This window comes from Nicotiana tabacum, chromosome 11 (genome assembly GCF_000715075.1).
Source record: "Nicotiana tabacum cultivar K326 chromosome 11, ASM71507v2, whole genome shotgun sequence".
Taxonomy (NCBI): domain Eukaryota; kingdom Viridiplantae; phylum Streptophyta; class Magnoliopsida; order Solanales; family Solanaceae; genus Nicotiana; species Nicotiana tabacum.
Genome location: NC_134090.1, coordinates 46,964,139 through 46,983,974, shown reverse-complemented (window position 1 = coordinate 46,983,974; position 19,836 = coordinate 46,964,139). Strand labels below are relative to the sequence as shown.

Below are 19,836 nucleotides of genomic sequence, written 5' to 3'. Positions count from 1 at the left end.
TATACTGAAGTTCCAGTAAAGCATACTGGAACTCCAGTATATTATACTGGAGCCAGTAAAGTATACCGGTCCAGTATAATATGCTGAAAGTACATGCACAGGTGCACTGAACTCCAGTTTATTATGTTGGACCGGTCTCTGTTGTAGCAAAATAGTGGCTATTTTTCAATGACTTGGCAAACGCTGGCTATTTTTGAATGACCAATCCGAAAACTAGTTAGACCGATCAATTTTAAAGATGGATAAAGCTTGAGTATCTAGAGAGTGCAGGTAGATTAATCTTTTTTCAGAAGCAGCACTTATACATGACTACATCCCATTTGGATATGCTACACAAATTCAGTATAACCAAAGTCCAAACCAAGTTTGGCTTCATAGTTGGTAGATTAGACAGATCAGACCATACCAATTTTTTATATCAATCAACAAGCAAACATTCACTTCTCTTTTATGAAATTTAAAAAGGACACTCCACATGTTTCCATCTATACGAAGTGCACGTGGAGAGACCACATGGTTTGTCCTGAATTTAGCAAAAGTAATATCTACAAGATCTCTGCAACTACTACGGATCAAGATTTGACAAATAAGCCAATCAGCCAACTGATATTATTAGGGGTAGTTAGGAGTATATCATTAGAACCATTAGTAAAACAATAGAAAGGGAGAAACATTTCCAGCCCAAATACATCCTTCAGGGTAATAATTAGATGCAAAATTATTTTATCCCGAGTTTGGTTCCATTTCTTGAATCAAGGATTAACAATCCCAAAATTAATTAATCCCACCATTGGGTATTATTCTATCTCACATTGAGGATGGGATAATAATCCCGGAATCAATTAATCTCGAGATAGGCTTCTCCAAGACTCTTACCCCAAAGTCTTTTAAACAATCCAAGGTTAAAAATGAAAATAAAAGTTTATCTCAACTTATCTAATATATACCAAACACATGTTTCTATTATACCCGATATATCCCATTTATAGTCCAATGAACCAAACACCTTCCAATAAAAACATATTCATTTATTCAATCTTTTACAATCCCATCATTATCATTATAATTTCGGGATAACTTGTTCCCCCTGCCAAACAACACCTTCAAAACAGAAATAAGTATCAATAGAGAACTTACTACAAGGGGCTGATTGAAAGAAACATATAAACCAACATTGCAGCTGTTACTTCATTTAGATTGTTAACGATCAGTTTTGTCAACAATTACATGTGATCAGTCTCAAACTATGAACATAATTGAACAATATCGGGTTGAATCGCATTTTTCTATTAATCAGGAAGAAGACACTTTTGCAGATCTTGCTTATACTAAAGCACATGATGTGAGCCCCAATATTATGGAGTTTTTCATTCATGTCAAAATCCTCAAAGTTTACAAAAGTCCAAGTGACTTCAGCTGCTGAACATGCTCCGGTGGCAGAGGTGGTGGAGACCAATCGCTACCATTTACCTCACCATCGACATCCTCCACAACATATTCCTTCAAACGAGCAAGAAACATATTGTTAGGTAGCTGCTGATAAACATCTTAAGAGTTGTAGTACTCATCATGCAGCCAGTTATGACTGGTTCCACATTCGCGAGGATTTATTGTATCTAACATTTCAATGAACCACCTCCCAACAAAAAGGGTTCATGAAAACGAACGAGTGTAGAGCAGATAAAAGGAACACGTCTAGGGTTAACTCACCTTTGTTAGCATTCTTTTTGCGAGTATATGGTAGTGCCTCTGCCATATTCTCTGTCCAACCATTGTAGCAACCAATACGCTGTAAAATATGCCGATGACAGTAAATAGTCCTAGCACGATTAAAGCCATTATAAATATCAGTGGCAACCCAGCTTCACCGGCACCTCCTAAGCAACTTCCACATTCACTGGCGGCACCAGCACAACCCTCAAAGCAGGTTGTGCAATCAGTCCACATACAAAGTGTTCCAGGCAAATGACAGTCAGCACACATACTGCAAGCGCATCATAAGATAACAATGATGCACCAGTCATAAAAAACAAGAGTACAATACTAATTGCTTTATGGACAATGCTTAATTACTTTTGAATATATTGCAGTCTATCAAGAGTGCAAAAGTGATGTAAAGAAAAAACTATTTTTTTTTTTTTATAACCGTGGTGTCCGGGCCAGCTTGCGCGCATCTCGACTAATTCCACGAGATACCTGCCACCTCCCACCAGCAACAAGTACCAGGTAACTCTATCCACCAAGGCTTGGATAGATGGGAAGAAATCACCTAGTATTTTTTGTCTCCGCTGGGATTTGAACCTGAGACCTCATAGTTCTCACCCACTTCATTGACCACTAAGCCACACCCTTGGGTGCATGTAAAGAAAAAACTATTCTGCATGGATTAACCTTCATTCTCGATTCTTGGATTGATGGGCGAGAGAAACAAGGAAGAAGAGTGCAGTGTTAAGCTTACTAAGAATAATAAGAGTCGAGATTGTGTACCCAGGATGACAGCAACATAGGCACAACTCCCGGCAAGGCTGAGCCAAATCATTGCGCACTCTTCGATCATAACAGGTTATGAAGCAACCAGATAGGCCTAGCAGTGCGAAAAATAACAGTGCCCCTGCACATTGTCAAATCGATACCTTAAAGTTAGTATCCTTTTTTTAGCCCTGGTTTGGGGGGGAGGGGATACACTAGAAGTTAAAATATCATCGAACATTTGCTTTTAAATTTGTGAACCATCAATGTTCCTTCCAGGCCTCAATGAGCATAAAGAATAGGACGTCTCTTCCCAAGGCAGAAATAGATTAATGCTACTGCACCGAGATGAGCAAGAAACAGACCAGTGTCGCCGCAATGATTAATCTCCTCTTTCTCCATATCGCTTGCTCCTGTTTCTCTTTTTCTCCTGTAAATTTGAGTTGGCTCCAGTATTTTTGTCGCAGAAGCTGATGGTTGCTTTATGCTTTCATCACAAGGAATAGAAAGGTGAAAACCCAGCAATGCTTAGTCTAAGCTGTCCAAGCACATGCAGAGTTTGAACTCCTACAACATAAATACTTTGGGATAGCCATACAAATATTTTGCACAACAAAATACTCTGATAGCTGACTGCAATAAGAGTGTGTAAAACTCATCCACTATTTGGTTGTGTTATAAGACTGACGACTACCTAGCAAAAACAACATACCCAGTATATTCTCACATGTGGGGTCTGGGGAGGGTGGTGTGTACGCAGACCATACCCCTACCCAGTGAAGGTAGAGAGGCTGTTTTAGTCCCTTTCTTTACATATTTAACCTATTTCTATTCCTCAACCTACCGCCTCCATCCTCCAAAACCAAATAACCTAATTTATCCCTATTCCTAACAAAACTAGACTTGTGATAGCAACTCAAGCTCCTCCTACCCCATCATAAGAGGGGACTCAAAATCAAATCAAGATTGACAACTACCTAGATTGCGTAAAATTGTTTGTTTGCAGAGTGGAGTTAGTTAGATTGCGGTTAGCCTTGTATCCCTTCGGAAAAACTTGCAAAATGACATGCTTGGCCCTTTTGTGCTGATTTTTCCCACACCTCGCATACTAACTAGACAAGGGTTAAAACCTTCATTCCTTCCTGAACCCTAGGTCCCACTAACTCATCCTGCCTGATTCAGATTTCACAAGACTGTCCAGTTCCCTCAAATCTGGACAACAAATCTGTTGCGAAAGTATAATTACTTCAGAGAGATTATATGAGTTTTTTTACTTCCCTTACATGTGACTGACTGTAGACCTACCTCGTCCACTTTTCCACCTTCCATACTCAGATCTATGTGTTTTTATCTTCTTTTTCCACCATTTCTCAACTTCCCACTATTTTTGGTTACTTTCTTATTTTGATAGAACCTATTAATGGGTGGAGCTGGTTTTGGGGACCAAAATCAGTGGTTCACTTAGTTTATTTATAATATTCTTGTAAAGAAAACAAAAACACTACGTAAGCACATTTGCTAATAAAACCATAACCTAGTTGCAAAAGAAAAGATGAAAAGGAAAACATAGGACTCCATCATGGTCCCATCATTTATAATTCCGTTGAATGTTAACCAGCCACCCTGCATCACTTTAACGTCCTCTAGAAACAAGGATTACCCCTTAAAGTATATTAGCTACCAAACATACACTTAATGACTTCTAGAAACACAGAAAGCCCGTTGAAATACGTAATCCCAATAAGTCACCATCTTTCATCCTCCCAACGATAACTACTATCATTGACTTCCAAGCTTAAGCACCATCCCATGCATCAGCAGAGCAGGTGCTTCAGCAGATAATTTTGTAGTTCCTAATATCCAATTATAAAGCTATTCATGCACGTGCTTTATTAATCTTTGCTAGTAATCTAAGTGCGACATGTTTCTATTATGCTCTAAGAATGCTGCAAAGTATAAATTCTGAATAACAATTTTTCATCACACCCAGGAGGTAATTTTTCTGTTAAAACCTTTTACACGAGACTCCTCAAAAGGGAGGAGATTGTTCCCTTCCAAAGCAGTTTGGCCTAGCAAAACTCGAAAAGGTGCATAAATCCTATTCATGTGGTGTTATGTACAGTTACACCATCACTTTGAACAACATGACTGGACAGCGTTTGTATGGAGTGCAGCATGGGATTCTATAATGACAACTTGATAATGAGAACACACGTCATCTGGTATTTTATATTTGCTGATACATTGCAAATTGATATCAAACTTCTGTCGTCCACATATTTGGGGTAAATTAGATCATACCAAACAGCATCACAAATCACAGTTAGGTAGCTGACCGTGGTCACAACACTCTGTGGATAAAGGCTTCAGGAAATATTCACTACCTATGGCAAACAGGCAGTGGGTACATGTCAGAATAAGCAGTTGGTAAGGACCCAGAACTTAAGAGTGGTAGAATCGGAGTGGTGCAGTTTATTTCATATATGTATATATTTAGGTGCTAGTATGTGTTGTGGTTTTCAATTTTTTTGCAGATATTCGTTCGCACATACAAATATTATGCGTGTGACAGAGAAAATTGAGCCAAGAGCTATAACCGCCTCTGGCTGGTGTTCCATTTATATTTAGGGATGGCAATGGGGCGGGGCGGGTCGCGGTGGGATTTAATTTGACGTTCCCTGTTGCAACATTCAACATTTCCTTCTGCTCTTTGGCCTTCTGCTCTCAGGTTTGCAACATTCAACATTTCCTTTATTCTCCTAAGTTTAGCCAAAAATAAATAGTACTTAAGAAGAAAACGAATATAAATAATTTTTACATTGTTAGTTTATTTTAACTTATGATATCATGTTAATTATCATTTTTTATCAAGTTATCAATTATTACTATTTATCATACAAAAATTGCTTATAATTACCTCAAAAGTGAACTGATTCTGTAATTATTATTTACATCATATGATATAAATTAACTTAAACTTCTGAGTGCTGTATAGAAGCAGACTTTCTCAAGTCTATTTCATAAGTGGTGAGTGAATTGTTGGTGTTATTGTCGTATGTGATAATTAAAGTTAGGCTCAACCGTTCAAGTTCGATGTAGACACTTTTTCCTGCTGCTTCCACAATTATCAACGGGGAAATACTTTGTGTCTGTCTTTATTTATTTAATGTGTTTTTGCCGTGATTTATGGGATTTGAGGGTGGAGTTTAATTGTTCTATAGGAAAAAACACTAGATTTAGAGGCAAAAGATGGGAATTTAAGAACAATTTGGATATAATTAATTATTTTATTAAAAAAATCAGATTTAAGTCTAGCTTTCTAAAAAAGAAAGAATTTTTTAAAAAACAAATGCGGGTGCGGGGCGGGGCGGGTGAACGTGGGTGGAGTGCAGGGCGGGTGAATGCGGGTTTAACTCCTATGCGGGGCGGGGCGGGTCTAAATTTCGCGGGTTCAGACAGAACCCGCCCCGCGCCGCCTGCCATTCCTATTTATATTGTAAAAAGTTTAGTTCATATTAAAATTCTACGGAAGTGAATAATCATGATGTTGTAATAAAATTAGGTTCCATAAGAAAATACATCGAATTTCTGCAATATCGGAATATTTCCTTGCCATTCCCAGAGGGGGGCAACCTATTGATGCGGTTGGACTTATTGTTGTGATAATATCATCATTCTTATGCTTTGTTGTTATGATAAATCCTATTCATGTGGTGTTATGTACAGTTACACCATCACTTTGGACTTTGAACAACAATGTTGAAGTTCATGCCGGGGCCTAACTTTAAAAGATGGAAAGACGATCTTGAATATACTTTAGGCATGGACGATATAGATCAAGCTTCGTGTGAAAAATGAGCCACCACCTCTAGCACAACTACTAAAAGAGATAATTATGCTAAGTGAGAGAACAGCTTGCTTGATACTGTCAATGCTAAGAAGTTTCTTGCCTAAGTGGAACGAAGATACCTTGTATCCAATAAGGCCGAGACCGGAGATCTAATGAGAAAAACATGTTGGACCGAAGTATGATAACACTGGAGGGGTTGAAGGTTATACATAAGCTGGTTTACATTCAGTCTAAACTGATAGCTCTAGACATAGTTCTTCCGAATGCTTATATTGTTCCCATTGCTCTTAACTCCTTGCTTGTTGAGTTTAGCCAGATTAAACAACCTATAACACTCAATATGAGACTCGAAAAATTAATGACCTCATCTCGAAATGTGTTGTCAAAGAGGAAAAATTAAAAAAGAGATGGGCGAGATTGACTTCCTTGTTTCCCATGATTCCAAAGCAAGCTCTACTAACTTAATAAGTTTCAATGGTCTAGTCATCATACATAAAGAAGTCCAGAACACCAAACGGCATGTAAAATATTTTGACCTTTCTTAAAACTTTGATGATCAAACCTTTGAAATTTCCTAAGTCCTTTACTAGAGCTTGTTTTCGATTCATTGGAAACAAGTAAGGCAGTCTCACCCTTATCTTTTCTAATTTTCTTTTCTTCAACAACACATTTTGAGATGAGTTCATTAATTGACCAAAACTCCTTTCTGAGTATTATAGGCAGTTTTCATCTAGCTAAATCCAGCAAGCAAGGAGTTAAGAGCAGAGTGAACAATAAGCATCCAAAAGAACTATGTTTAAAGCTATGTTTAGAGCTTTTAGTTTAAACTGCAAGTGAACCATCTTAAGTATATAATCCCTAACCCCTTCATTGTTATTATACTTCATCCTGCAAGTTTACTCATTTTCTCCGATCTCAGCGTTGTTGGATACAAGATATCTTTGTTTCACTTGGGCAAGAAATTTCTTAACATTAACAGTATAACGCAAGCCACTCTTGAGATGTTCAGCAATTGACCTTCCAAAGGCGAGGATGCATAGCCTATTAGATCTTTCTCGCATTGTATAATTATCTCTTTCAGCAGTTGTGCTAGAGTTATTGAGAGGTGGTGGCTTATATTCATGCAAAACCTGATCTATATCAACCATGCCTTCAGCAAATTCAAAATCCTCCTTCCTATATCCTAAAGTTGGACCTTGATAGGACCACAACTTCAGCATTGTTGTTGTTCAAAGTAATAGTAATTGTACATAACATAACATGAATGGGAATAGCAAGGTATAAGAATAATGATTTTGTCACAACAATGAGTCCAACAGCATCAACAGGTCGCCCTCCTTTAAGCTAGGCAAAAAAATATTTCAATATTAGAAACCATCCCTTTGGCCAGGGCAAGAAAATTTTTCAATATTAGGAACTTATCACCTTTAGGCGGACAGAACAAATTTACTAAATAAAAATATTATCATATAACGGCCCTCATCAAAAACATCAAATTTAAACACATAATAAACCCCCTTTGGGCAACCTATTATATGTCATAATCTAGTAATATCCCCCGTAGCGGAGTGAAGAAGTCTCATAAATCAATCCGAATAGGACACTTTAGTGTATACTATTTACTCAATTTACAAAACAAATTCAATATCCAAGGATTACATATGCCATTGCTCAACACACATGACAAGTATGTGCACAATCATTATAATATGAGGTACTTTAACATGTACTTATCCTGATTACTGTTATTAATTTATCTAATCCCAGATATTTGAAATCTAAGAAATATGACAATATTTATACTTACAAAATTCATACATGGAACGAAACAGTCTAAATCAATTCACACTTCCTTAGATTAGCATGGATACTTTCAGGAAACAAACCAAACGTAAACTAACTGTGCTACACGTCAAGAAATGGTTTTGAACACTGGTGCAAAGAAACAAACTAAATGCATTTAAGCAGTATTCAACGTGAAATAAGCCCAACTGATTTGATAAACCAAAATTCACGGAGGAGAAAACATTTAGCGTAAAGTATTCATCAATTTTAGAAAATAGTAGAAACTCAAATCATATAAAATTGATACTTAAGTGAAGGCAAGATGGGTGGGCCCATTATCCATTGAGTTTCAAACCTTATGCCATTGCTCGGAATTTCTTGATTATTTAAAAAATTAACAATAAAAAAAGGTGTCCAGTGGCCTTAAGAATAGTTAGGTGGAGGATTCTCCTAAAAATAAAAAAGACTCGTGGAATCTTTCAAGTTCCTCTTAGTACACCCTCCACAGGCTTACTCTAGCTTGTTATCATTTTCAGCAAAGGTACTAATCTGTGAAACCTACTCGCCAACTTGATCTAGATATTTATTCCTCTTTTCAAATTAATCAATTGAAGCAGAAAACACAATCTATGAGATCTCTCCAGCAATGTCCATCATGAGAGAGTAGTTTGCCATTTCGAAACTTCTTTAAATGTATTTTTAAATCCAATTGACATCATCCTTTGTTTAGCATTCTCAATAATAAGAACCACTACTACGCCTCAATCCCAAATAAGTTGGGTCGGCTATATGAATTCTCACTAATAACATTCCACCTTTAAGTTTATCTCGGGCTAACATCATACAAAATAGCCAAAAAAAAGAGAGTTTTTTTAATAATTGACAGAGGCTAAGACGACAGCTTTTGCTCGTCTGTATGAGGAACTAAGGAACAAAGGTGGAGAGAAGAAGTTATTCCGACTCGCTAAGGCGAGAGAGAGGACAACTCGGGATCTGGACCAAGTGAGGTGCATAAAAGATGATGACGGCAAAGTTTTGATGGGAGATGACCAGATTAAGAGGAGGTGGCAGACCTACTTTCATAAACTTCTAATTGAAGAAGGGGACCAGGATATTATACTTGGGGAATTGAGGAATGCCGACAGTCCCATGAATTAAGTAATTGTAGGGACATTGAGATCGATGAAGTCATGGAGGCAATGCGTAAGATGAGAAAGGGCAGAGCTACCGGGCCAGACGAAATTCCGATTGAACTTTGGAGGTGTGTGGGTAGAGCAAGCTTGGAATGGCTTATTGGATTGTTTAGTGTTATATTCAAGACTAATAGGATGTCTGAAGAGTGGAGGTGGAGTACAATGGTTCTGTTGTATAAGAACAAAGATGATGTCCAGAGCTGTAACAACTATAGGGGCATCAAATTACTAAGTCATACCATGAAAGTTTGGGAGAGAGTGGTAGAAATGAGAGTGCGAAGGACGGTGTCTATTTCAGACAACCAGTTTGGGTTCATGCCGGGGCGATCTACCACAGAAGCTATATCCACCTTATTAGGAGGATGGTGGAACAGTACAGGGATAGGAAGAAGGATCTCCACATGGTGTTTATTGATCTGGAGAAAGCGGACGATAGGGTTCCTAGGGAGGTCTTATGGAGCTGCTTAGAGGATAAAGGGGTCCCGGTTGACTATATTAGGGTGATTAAAGACATGTATGCTGGAGCTAAGACTCGGGTTAGGACAGTAGGAGGCGACTCTAAACACTTTCCAGTGGTTACGGGGTTGCACCAGGGTCTGCGCTCAGCCCATTCCTATTTGCCCTGGTGATAGGATGCACTGACTCATCATATTCAAGGGGAGGTGTCATGGTGCATGCTATTTGCTGATGACATTATTCTAATTGACGAGACACGAGGCGGCGTCAATGAGAGGCTAGAGGTTTGGAGACATGCTCTTGAGTCTAAAGGTTTCAAGTTGAGCAGGACGAAGACGGAATACCTCGCGTGCAAATTTGGGGTTGAGCCGACGGAAGCGGGAGTTAAAGTGAGGCTTGACTCTCAAGTCATTCCCAAGAGGGGTAGTTTCAAGTACCTTGGATCGGTTATTCAGGGGATCGGGGAGATTGACGAGGATGTCACACACCGTATAGGGGTGGGGTGGATGATGTGGAGGTTAGCGTCGGGAGTCTTGTGTGACAAGAAAGTGCCACCGTTACTAAAAGGTAAGTTTTATAGAGCAGTGATTAGGCCTGCCATGTTATATGGAACTGAATGTTGGCTGGTAAAGAACTCACACATCCAGAAGATGAAAGTAGCAAAGATGAGGATGTTGAGGTGGATGTGCGGGCATACAAGGATGGATAAGATTAGGAATGAAGATATTCGAGAGAAGGTGGGCGTGGCCCCTATGGAGGACAAGATGCGGGAAGTAAGACTCAGATGGTTCGGGCACATTCAGAGGAGGAGCACTGATGCACCGGTGAGGAGGTGTGAGCGACTGGCTGTAGTGGGCACGCGGAGAGGTAGAGGGCGACCTAAGAAGTATTGGGGAGAGGTGATCAGACAGGACATGCATGGCCCTTGACAGGGAATTATGGAGGTCGAGCATTAAAGTTGTAGGTTAAGGGAAAGTTGTGAATATTTCTACAGCACAATAGAGTGAGACTAGTCAGTTAGGAGTTAGACTAAGAATGTCATTGGTCGTCTATTGATGCAGGGCTTTACCTGCTAGTTTTTACTATACCAGCCATCTATTTCGTATTTCGTATTCTGTATTTCATATCTCTTATATTGCTGTTATTTTATTATGCGTTTTTATGGTACTAATATATCGTCTCTTGTTGCTTTCTTGAGCCGAGGGTCTCCTAGAAATAGCCTCTCTACCCTTCGGGGTAGGGGTAAGGTCTGCGTACATATTACCCTCCCCAGACCCCACTTGTGGGATTATACTGGGTCGTTGTTGTTGTTGTTGTTGTTGTTGTCCGGGACAGCTTGCGAGCACCTCGACTAATTTCACGGGATACCTGCCACCTCCATCAGCAACAGGTACCAGGTAACTCTCCGCCAAGACTTGAAAAAATGGAAAGAAATCACCTAGTGTTTTTGCTTCAGCTGGAATTTAAACCTGAAACCCATGGTTCTCACCCACTTCACTGATCACCAGGCCACACCCTTGGGTACTAGTAAAAAAATGAGTATTAGAAGTTCTCTATATCTCTCACTGGCATAAAAATCTCTAACAGGGACAAAAGACTCCTAAAGTATAGGACCTAAAGTAAATATGTTAACATGCCTATATTCTCAACTAATTGGCATCGCCTACACAAGTCTTTCTCTTCCATTGTGCCTTCACTAAGTCTGCATTATTTCTAAGAGACCATAAATCTTTCGAGACAACTTCCTCCCATGTGAGTTTAGGTCTGCCTCGTCCTTTTAAACATATTCACTCACCCACCTATGGATAGGTGCATCTGGAGATATGCACAAAACATTAACCAAATCATCTCAAGCGACCTTCTCTCATTTTATCCTCGATGTGTGTCACTTGCACCCTTTTAACAAATGGATCATTTTTAATCTTGTCGATTCTTGTTTGACCGCACATCCATCTTAGCATTCGCATCTCTGAGACACTCATCTTGTGGATGTGTTGGACTTTTAGCAGCCCAACATTCAGTGTCACATGGCATTGTTGGTCTTAAATTGTTCTATAGAACTTACCTTTCAGCTTGAGAAGCATCCTGCTATCGTATAACACCCGGTCTTATTTCCCTGCTTCAACCATCCCATTTTGATTCTAGGTGATCATTCCATAGTCCTACAACAACGAGCCTAGATATTTTGAATTGTTTGGATTTAGGCAGCACAATCCCGTCTAATCTCACCTCAACTTCAACTTCTTATGTTAACTGAACTTGCAATGTATATATTTCATCTTACTTCTACTTACCCTAAAAACCTTTACTCTAAAGAGCTCCATAGTCAACGCTTTTGATTAACACCCTCATTGGTTTTATCAATTAGTACAATGCCATCTGCAAATAGCATACATCATGGGAATTCATATTATAATGTGTTGATTAGCTCATCCATAACTAGGGTAAACAATTATGGGCACATAATAGCCTCTTCTTCTTTTTTTTCTTTTTTTGGCGGGGGGGTGATTTGATGCGTTTAGGATTAGAAATTTCTAATAAAATATTATTCTCTCCATCTCAATTTATGTGGCACTCTATCCTTAATAGTCAGTTCCAAAAAGAACGTCGTACTTCCTTATTTAGAAACAATTTAACTTTAAGTGTCCTATTATACCATTAGTGAGATTATTCATAGTCATACAAATATATATGGCTTGTTTTAACACCACAAGTTTCAAAGTTTTCCTTTCTTTATTAAGCTTCGCGAGTCCGCGTCGAGTCAAACATCGCCACAAATTGGGATGGAGGAAATATTTATTATCATTGACCATATGAATCCCTAATTATATTTATGGAGTTTTCAAACACAACCACTATGATGTCGCTTTCCCTCTTCACTTCTTTTATAAAGAATTTGTATGCCCAAAGTAGACCTTAATCTTACATCAGTTAATAGTATTTAAACAATTGAATCAAAATAGATTTATTTAAATTGGCCCTTAAAATTTTATACAAAAAGAAGAATGTATTTTCTTGGTCATTTGGGAAGAATATTTTTAAGTATTAGTGACTGTTTTCGAGGAAGATATACTATTCCCTCAGTTTCATTTTATTATGTCTTAGTTTGACTAGGCACAAAATTCAAAAATGTAAAGCGAACTTTTTAATCTTGTGGCCCTAAACTAAATGTGTATATAGCATATCAAAAGTACCCTCTCAACCTTGTGGTCTTAACCATGCCATGTAATTCTTATGATGGAATCTCCTCAAGGTAAAAAAAAATGTTGTAATGAAAAATTAACTAAATAGAAAGGTGTCATTCTTTTTTAAAAGAAATTATAAAGGAAGACATATAAAGTGAAACAAAGAAATAATTTGCAAGAATATGATTAGGCTTTCAGCGCCTTTTTTTTGTTCTATCTTATTTCGAGTGAATGTCAAGTGAAAGCAAGCCAGAGTTACCTATAGAGAATAAATTTACAGGCCTGCTGGAGGATTTGAAGCTCTTGTAAGAATAAAGATACTGGTATATTATTAAGGAAATAGAATCCACTGTTTCTACAAATTAGAGCATATTGTTGCTTTGTTTACAATTGAACTATTCTTTGTTTTAAGGAGTTGCTCATCAATTTTAGACTGCAAGTACTATAAGTTTATTCAAGTACATACCTTATCAAAAAAAAGTTTATTCAAGTACATTGGAGGTTAGGCTTTCATTCTTCTAGATATGGTTGACTGCCATGAAATGAGATTCTTTAGTATGAGCTTATATGGGGTCAACTAGGAGTGGCAAACGGGCGGGGCGGGGCGGATATGGTTCGGGTTGAAAACGGGTAATGAAGAAACGGGTAAATTATCCGACCCGACCCATATTTAATACGGATAAAAAACGGGTTAACCGACAGATAATATGGATAACCATATTATCCATGACTTCTTACATATGATCACTTTTGGGAGAATTCTTAGTCTCCCTAACTTGAGGAACCCCCAATTGAGGCTTTACAAATGTAAAAGTTAGACCCATTGGTTATCCATTTTCTAAATGGATAATATGGTTCTTATCCATATTTGACCCGTTTTTAAATAGTTCATTATCCAACCCATTTTTTAATGGATAATATGGGTGGTTAACTGTTTTCTTTGAACCATTTTGCCACCCCTAGGGTCAACCATTTCTCAACACTAGGTAATCAGATGATCACTCAGGGTCTCTATATCACTTTTTTCTATTTGGTGATCAGTATACAAAAAAATTCTTATTGGAGCAGCAGGTGATTAAAGGATGTTGATGCATAGAAGAATTTTGCCTACCAATTGAAGCAAAACAAGCATGGTATCTTTAGCTCCTTGAACGATATAATTTCCGTTCCTTGAGAGAAGATATAAAGAGGAGCAAGAACAAAGGCGGTGCCAAGATGTTAAGCTTACGGGCTCGGGATTCTAGTCTTTAAAGTTCCTTATTCAATGGATTAATAATATTTGTTACATATTCAATGGATTTTTTAAGACAGATACAGGGTTTGGACCAAAGCTACTAGTTCGGCCGAACCTATAATCCAAACCCCAAGCAAGATTCCTCAAAACATTCATATCAACTATGTATAACTATTTTCATTTTGTCCGGAAAGAGATTTAGATGAGAGAGAGAAAGAGAGATTAAAGAAGATTGGCACAAAAAAAAAACTTATAGGACAAGACAACAGAAAATACCATGACTTATCAGATTTCTTTCTTTTTTTGATAGATAACATCAAGATTTAACGAATATATAACTAGTGGAAAGCTCGAGATGTCTTACCACATAGATAGTAGAAGCTTAGCTCGCTATCAAACCCCCAAGTCATACGCAACCAAGACTTATGGTGGGTGTCAATCAAGTAAACCAAATATCCCAGTGAGGCTATAACCTGCAACAAAGAGGGTGAGCGCTCAATTGGATATATTCTGCAAAAATTAGGTAAAGAAATATCTAAGAAAATCAAAGAACAACACTGTAAATAGGGCCAACCACCTACAAGCTGAACCGCGAGAAAGATGAACAAAATGTCTCTAGTCACAAAGAATCGGAACTTTAAAGTTCGCCACTTTCTATCAGCAGGAACATGAACTCTCAAGTAATAGGGAGCTTTGCAAGTTGTGCAATGGGAAAATGCAAATCCTTCCTGTAAAAGATAAATAATTTAATCCTTCCTGTAAAAGATAAAATGATTTAACTAACAAAAATAAATTCAATTCTGGTGATTATTGATTACTGTAAATTGCTTGGAACTTATCAGGCAACTTATGCAGTCATTGCTTCTATGAAAGCAAAGCCTCAACTTGATAATTTTGAATCTTACTGTTGAAATGAAAAGACAACAACTACATCCCAATCCAAAACAATCTGGGATTGGTTATATGAATCATCACTGACCATATTTTTTCATTTAAAATTCATCTCCGACAAGCATTACACAAAATAAAAAGTACCAAAAATCTCTATATTTTTTACTGGCGTAAAAATCTCTACTAGGACTAAAGACTCTTAAGAAGCATAGTACCTTTCAACTAAAATGACTAAAATGTATAACCATCCAATTGGTATCGCCTAAATAAATCTTTTTCTTCTAATGTGCCTCATCATTCGCTAAGTCTGCATGGACTCGAAATGATTGTAGATCTTTCGAGATAACTTCCTTCCAAATAATATTAGGTGTACCCCATCCCCTTTTTAATACCTTCACTCATCATGGTATCACACCTACAGACGGTGCATGTTGAAATGAAAAGCACATACAAATAATTGACTATTGTAAGTAAAGTGGCTCGTCCAAAAGCTATACCACCACAATATATGTACACATGATGCTGATCAAAACCTGATCATAAGCTTTAATGCATCAATACAGGTACAAATTAGTTCCAAGTAAGGCATGACTTGATGAATTGCATTTCAAAAACAAAAGCAACAATGCGACTTCGACAATAATAAGGTTAAAACTGCTTAAGTAATACAGATTCAAAAGCTAAAACACATACTTTCACCGCCCGCCAATGATCAAGGCAGTCCCGATGAACAAATTTTGATGTACCCTTGCACTTGCAAGGTGCAATAAAATCCCTACCTGAAAAGGAAAAATAAAACCTAGTGGGTATCCCAATTCTGAAATAGCATAAGTTCAGCATATAACCCAATAATGTGATATGCTATCGAATGAAATAAACAAAAGACGACCTGGATAACAAGCATTCACCAAACGACCAAAAATTCAAGCCACCTCTTCATTAAATGCTTCTTATTATTTTCATTTCTTTGATAAATCCGAACAGATAAAAATGTTGATAAGTACAACAACAATAACAATAACAACATACCCAGTATTATCCCACGGTATTATCCCACACCGTGGGATCTGGGGAGGGTAGTGTGTACGCAGACCTTACCCCTATCTTGTGAGGATAGAGAAGTTGTTTTCAATAGACCCTCGGCTCAGGAAAGCATAAGCACCACATTAATGAAAATATAGACAAGAAGGGACAATAATGAAAATATAGACAAGAAGGAACAAAACCAAAAAGCCATATAAAAGCAGAATAAAAAAACAAGATAGTAAGGTGATCAACAATGAAAGAAAACAACGGTTAGTCATAAAAACCTACTACCAACAGAAAGCGAGACTGCGTGTCAATACTACTGTTATGAACACTTTAGACTACCTACTCTACTACCCTAATCCTCGACCTCCATACCTTCCTATCAAGGGTCATGTCCTCGGTCAGCTGAAGTTGCGACATGTCTTGCCTAATCATTTCTCCCGCCTCTTCTTTGGCCTACCTCTACCTCTCCGTAGGCCCTCCAATGTCAACCTCTCACACCTCCTCATCGGGGCGTCTGTGCTGCTCCTCACATGACCAAACCACCTAAGTCGCGCTTCCCGCATCTTATCCTCAATACCCACCTTGTCGTGAATAACCTCATTTCTGATCCTATCTAACCTGGTGTGTCCGCACATCCATCTCAATATTGTAATCTCTGCTACCTTCATCTTCTAGACATGAGCGGTCTTGACTGGCCAACACTCAGCCTCATACAACATCGTTGGTCTGACCACCACTCTGTAGAACTTACCCTTAAGTTTCGATGGCACCATTTTATCACACAAAACACCGAAAGTGAGTCTCTATTTCATCCATCCCGCCCCAATACAATGTGTGACATCTTCATCAATCTCCCCATCCCCTGAATAATAGACCCAAGGTACTTAAAACTCCCTCTCCGAGGGATGATCTATGAGTCCAGCCTCACCTCCCCTTCCTCTCCTTGAGTCTCGCCACTGAACTTACACTCCAAGTATTCTGTCTTGGTCCTGCTCAACTTGAAACCTTTAGATTCCAGGGTCTGCCTCCATACCTCTAATTGCGCGTTCACACCGTCTCGCGCCCCGTCAATCAATACAATATCATCAGCAAATATCATGCACCACGGCACCTCCCCTTGGATGTGGCGCGTCAGTACGTCCATCACTAGAGCAAACAAAAAAAGGGCTGAGTATCGACCCCCGATGCAACCCCATCATAACCGGAAAATGGTCTGAGTGGGGTCTATCATACATATCCTTAATTAACCTAACGTAGGCAACAGGTACACCTCTAGCCTCCAAACATCTCCACAAAACCTCCATCGAAACTTTATCGTACGCCTTTTCTAAGCCGATGAACATCATATGCAAGTCCTTCTTTCTCTCCCTATACTGCTCCATCAATCTCATAACAAGGTGGATGGCTTATATAGTTGAACGCTCCGGCATAAACACAAACTGGTTGTCGAAAATAGACACACTCCTCCTCACCCTTAGCTCTACCACTTTACTCCCAGACTTTCATAGTACGGCAAGCAGCTTGATACCCCGATAATTATTGCAATTTTGGATATCACCCTTGTTCTTGTATACAGGAACCATCGTGCTCCACCTCCACTCTTCGGGCATCTTTTTCGTTCTAAAAATGACATTAAATAACCTAGTGAGCCACTCCAAGCCTGCCTTGGCCGCACTTTTCCAAAACTCCACCGGAATTTCATCCTGCCCGGTTGCTTTGCCCCTGCTCATCTTACGCATAGCCCCCTTAACTTCATCAACTCTAATCCGCCTACAATACCTAAAGTCACAATAACTCCCGGAGAGTTCCAAATCACCCAATACAATGCTCTTGTCCCCCTCCTCGTTCAAGAGACCATAGGTTTGCCATTTCCGACGGATAAGCCTCTCGTCCAACAAAACTCTACCTTCTTCGTCCTTAATGCACTTCACTTGGTCCAAGTCACGCACTTTCCTTTCTCGCGCCTTGGCTAACCTGAACAAACTCTTATGCCCACCTCAGCCCTCGAGTTCCTCGTACAAACGACTAAAAGCTGCAGTCTTGGCCGTTGTAACTGCTAGCTTTGCCTCTTTCTTAGCCAACTAGAATAGATGCACTATTTGGATAAGTAACAAATCCAAATAGAATAGATGCACTATCACATAGCATTTTCATTTCATTTTCATTTCCCGTGTCATCAGACAATACCCACCACATCTACAAATTTTTCAGCCCAATAAAAACAATGCCTCTCACCAATGCGTAGTAAAATCTAATGTGACTTGCACACTTGGGTTGTACCATTTAAGGGATTTTTTGTAAAGGAAGTTTGGGTTTATGGTAAAAGGAGAAAACCCGGTATTTCAAGATAAATTCACCAAAATTTTCCTTTCCATCACAGGACCTCAAAAGACACCTAAAGAAGCTTCCTTTACAATTACAAACAGCACAAGAATCCTAATGTAATTTGACTTGTACACAAAGGGGAAACCACCACATATTCATGACAAATTCACCACACAAAAAAAGAAAAAGAAAAAAGAAACTCTTTTTTCCACAGCAGAGCCTGAAGAATCACCTAAAGCAGCTAACTTGACAGTTACAAACAACCAAGAATTCCAAATAATACACTCCAACCAACTAATATTCCAATAATAATAGACAAACTGCAAAACCAGAAGAAAAAAATATTAACGGTTATGTTCTTTTAAGGAAAATTTGGGGTTACAGTAAAAGGGAAAAAACCCCATATTTTCCAGACAAATTCACCAAAAATAACTTTCCTTCCCACAGCAGAGCCTCAAGAATCACCTAAAGCAGCTTACTTTACAGTAACAAACAACACAAGAATCCTAAATATTACACTTCAACCAACTGATATTCCAAACAATAATAAACAAACTGCAAAACCAAGAAAAAAAAATATTAAAGGATCAAAGGGAAAAAAAACTGACCATCAGTTTCAAGGCAAATCCTACACTGAATTTGTTCAGAAGAACCAGCTTCAAGATCGATATCGCTAGGGTCAGTAATCAAAGAAGGTGGGACCAAAGGAGAAGATTCGGACTGATCAACCATTTCCATTTTTTCTCCCCAATTTTCAAGAAAGAAAAAAGTTTACAAATTTACAAAGATCAAAAATTTCAATTGACCATCATCAAGAAAGATCAAAAACCCTAAGACCCCTATTTTGTTCTCTTTAAGAAAAGATAAATATTTTACATGTACAAAAATACATACATACACTTTATGAAATGGGTCTCTCCTCTCTTCCCTCGAGTGATATACTTTGTTTGTTTTAGGGAAGAGGTTGTTTTATTATTCTCTTCTGTGTTGTCTGAGTTTTGGATGACAACCAACGAAGAGAAAAGAAGTGTAACATAATTAAAGAAGACATCAAGACATCTATTATTATCACCCCTTCCCAAAATAGCCACGTTTTTACTTTTTCTCGTGATTAATTAATTACCCTATTTTTCATAACTTTTCTTTTGGTTTATTCTCCTACTTGTTGGTTGAAAAACCAAAAAAAAAAAATAAAAAAAAAATCTCATAGATATTTGTAGACCCCCAAGAAGAAAATCAGAGTTGGAGGGATATGCTTAAAAATACTTGTCAATATTTGGCGTTTAAACTAAATGATATAATGTATCATGATTAAGCGATAATATAATAAAATTTAAAGTTTTAAGCATGAAAATGAATATTTAAGTTTCAAATCAGCTTCAAAAAATGGCCAAGAATCATCTTCCTAAAAAAAGA

General features: G+C 38.1%; 1 protein-coding gene across 1 annotated transcript; it reads right to left on the bottom strand.

Annotated features, from left to right (window-relative positions):
• Positions 1-1,150: 1,150 nt before the first annotated feature.
• LOC107805455 (uncharacterized) lies at positions 1,151-19,451 on the bottom strand. The gene is made up of 7 exons (XM_075225055.1): positions 19,029-19,451; positions 15,757-15,842; positions 14,754-14,900; positions 14,537-14,645; positions 2,488-2,611; positions 1,711-1,984; positions 1,151-1,500 (listed from the first exon to the last, which is right to left on the bottom strand). Exons 1-7 carry the CDS (start codon positions 19,156-19,158, stop codon positions 1,393-1,395), a joined length of 978 nt encoding a protein of 325 aa, XP_075081156.1. The 5' UTR covers positions 19,159-19,451; the 3' UTR covers positions 1,151-1,392.
• Positions 19,452-19,836: the final 385 nt, after the last annotated feature.

What these genes read in the sequence shown, in the direction of transcription:
- LOC107805455 (XM_075225055.1), bottom strand. Translation starts at nt 19,158, where the DNA reads ATGGAAATGGTTGATCAGTCCGAATCTTCTCCTTTGGTCCCACCTTCT. An exon ending in ATCATTGGCGGGCGGTGAAA is followed by an intron (nt 14,901 to 15,756) that starts GTATGTGTTTTA and finishes TATCTTTTACAG; the next exon opens with GAAGGATTTGCATTTTCCCA. An exon ending in AAGCTTCTACTATCTATGTG is followed by an intron (nt 2,612 to 14,536) that starts GTAAGACATCTC and finishes GACAATGTGCAG; the next exon opens with GGGCACTGTTATTTTTCGCA.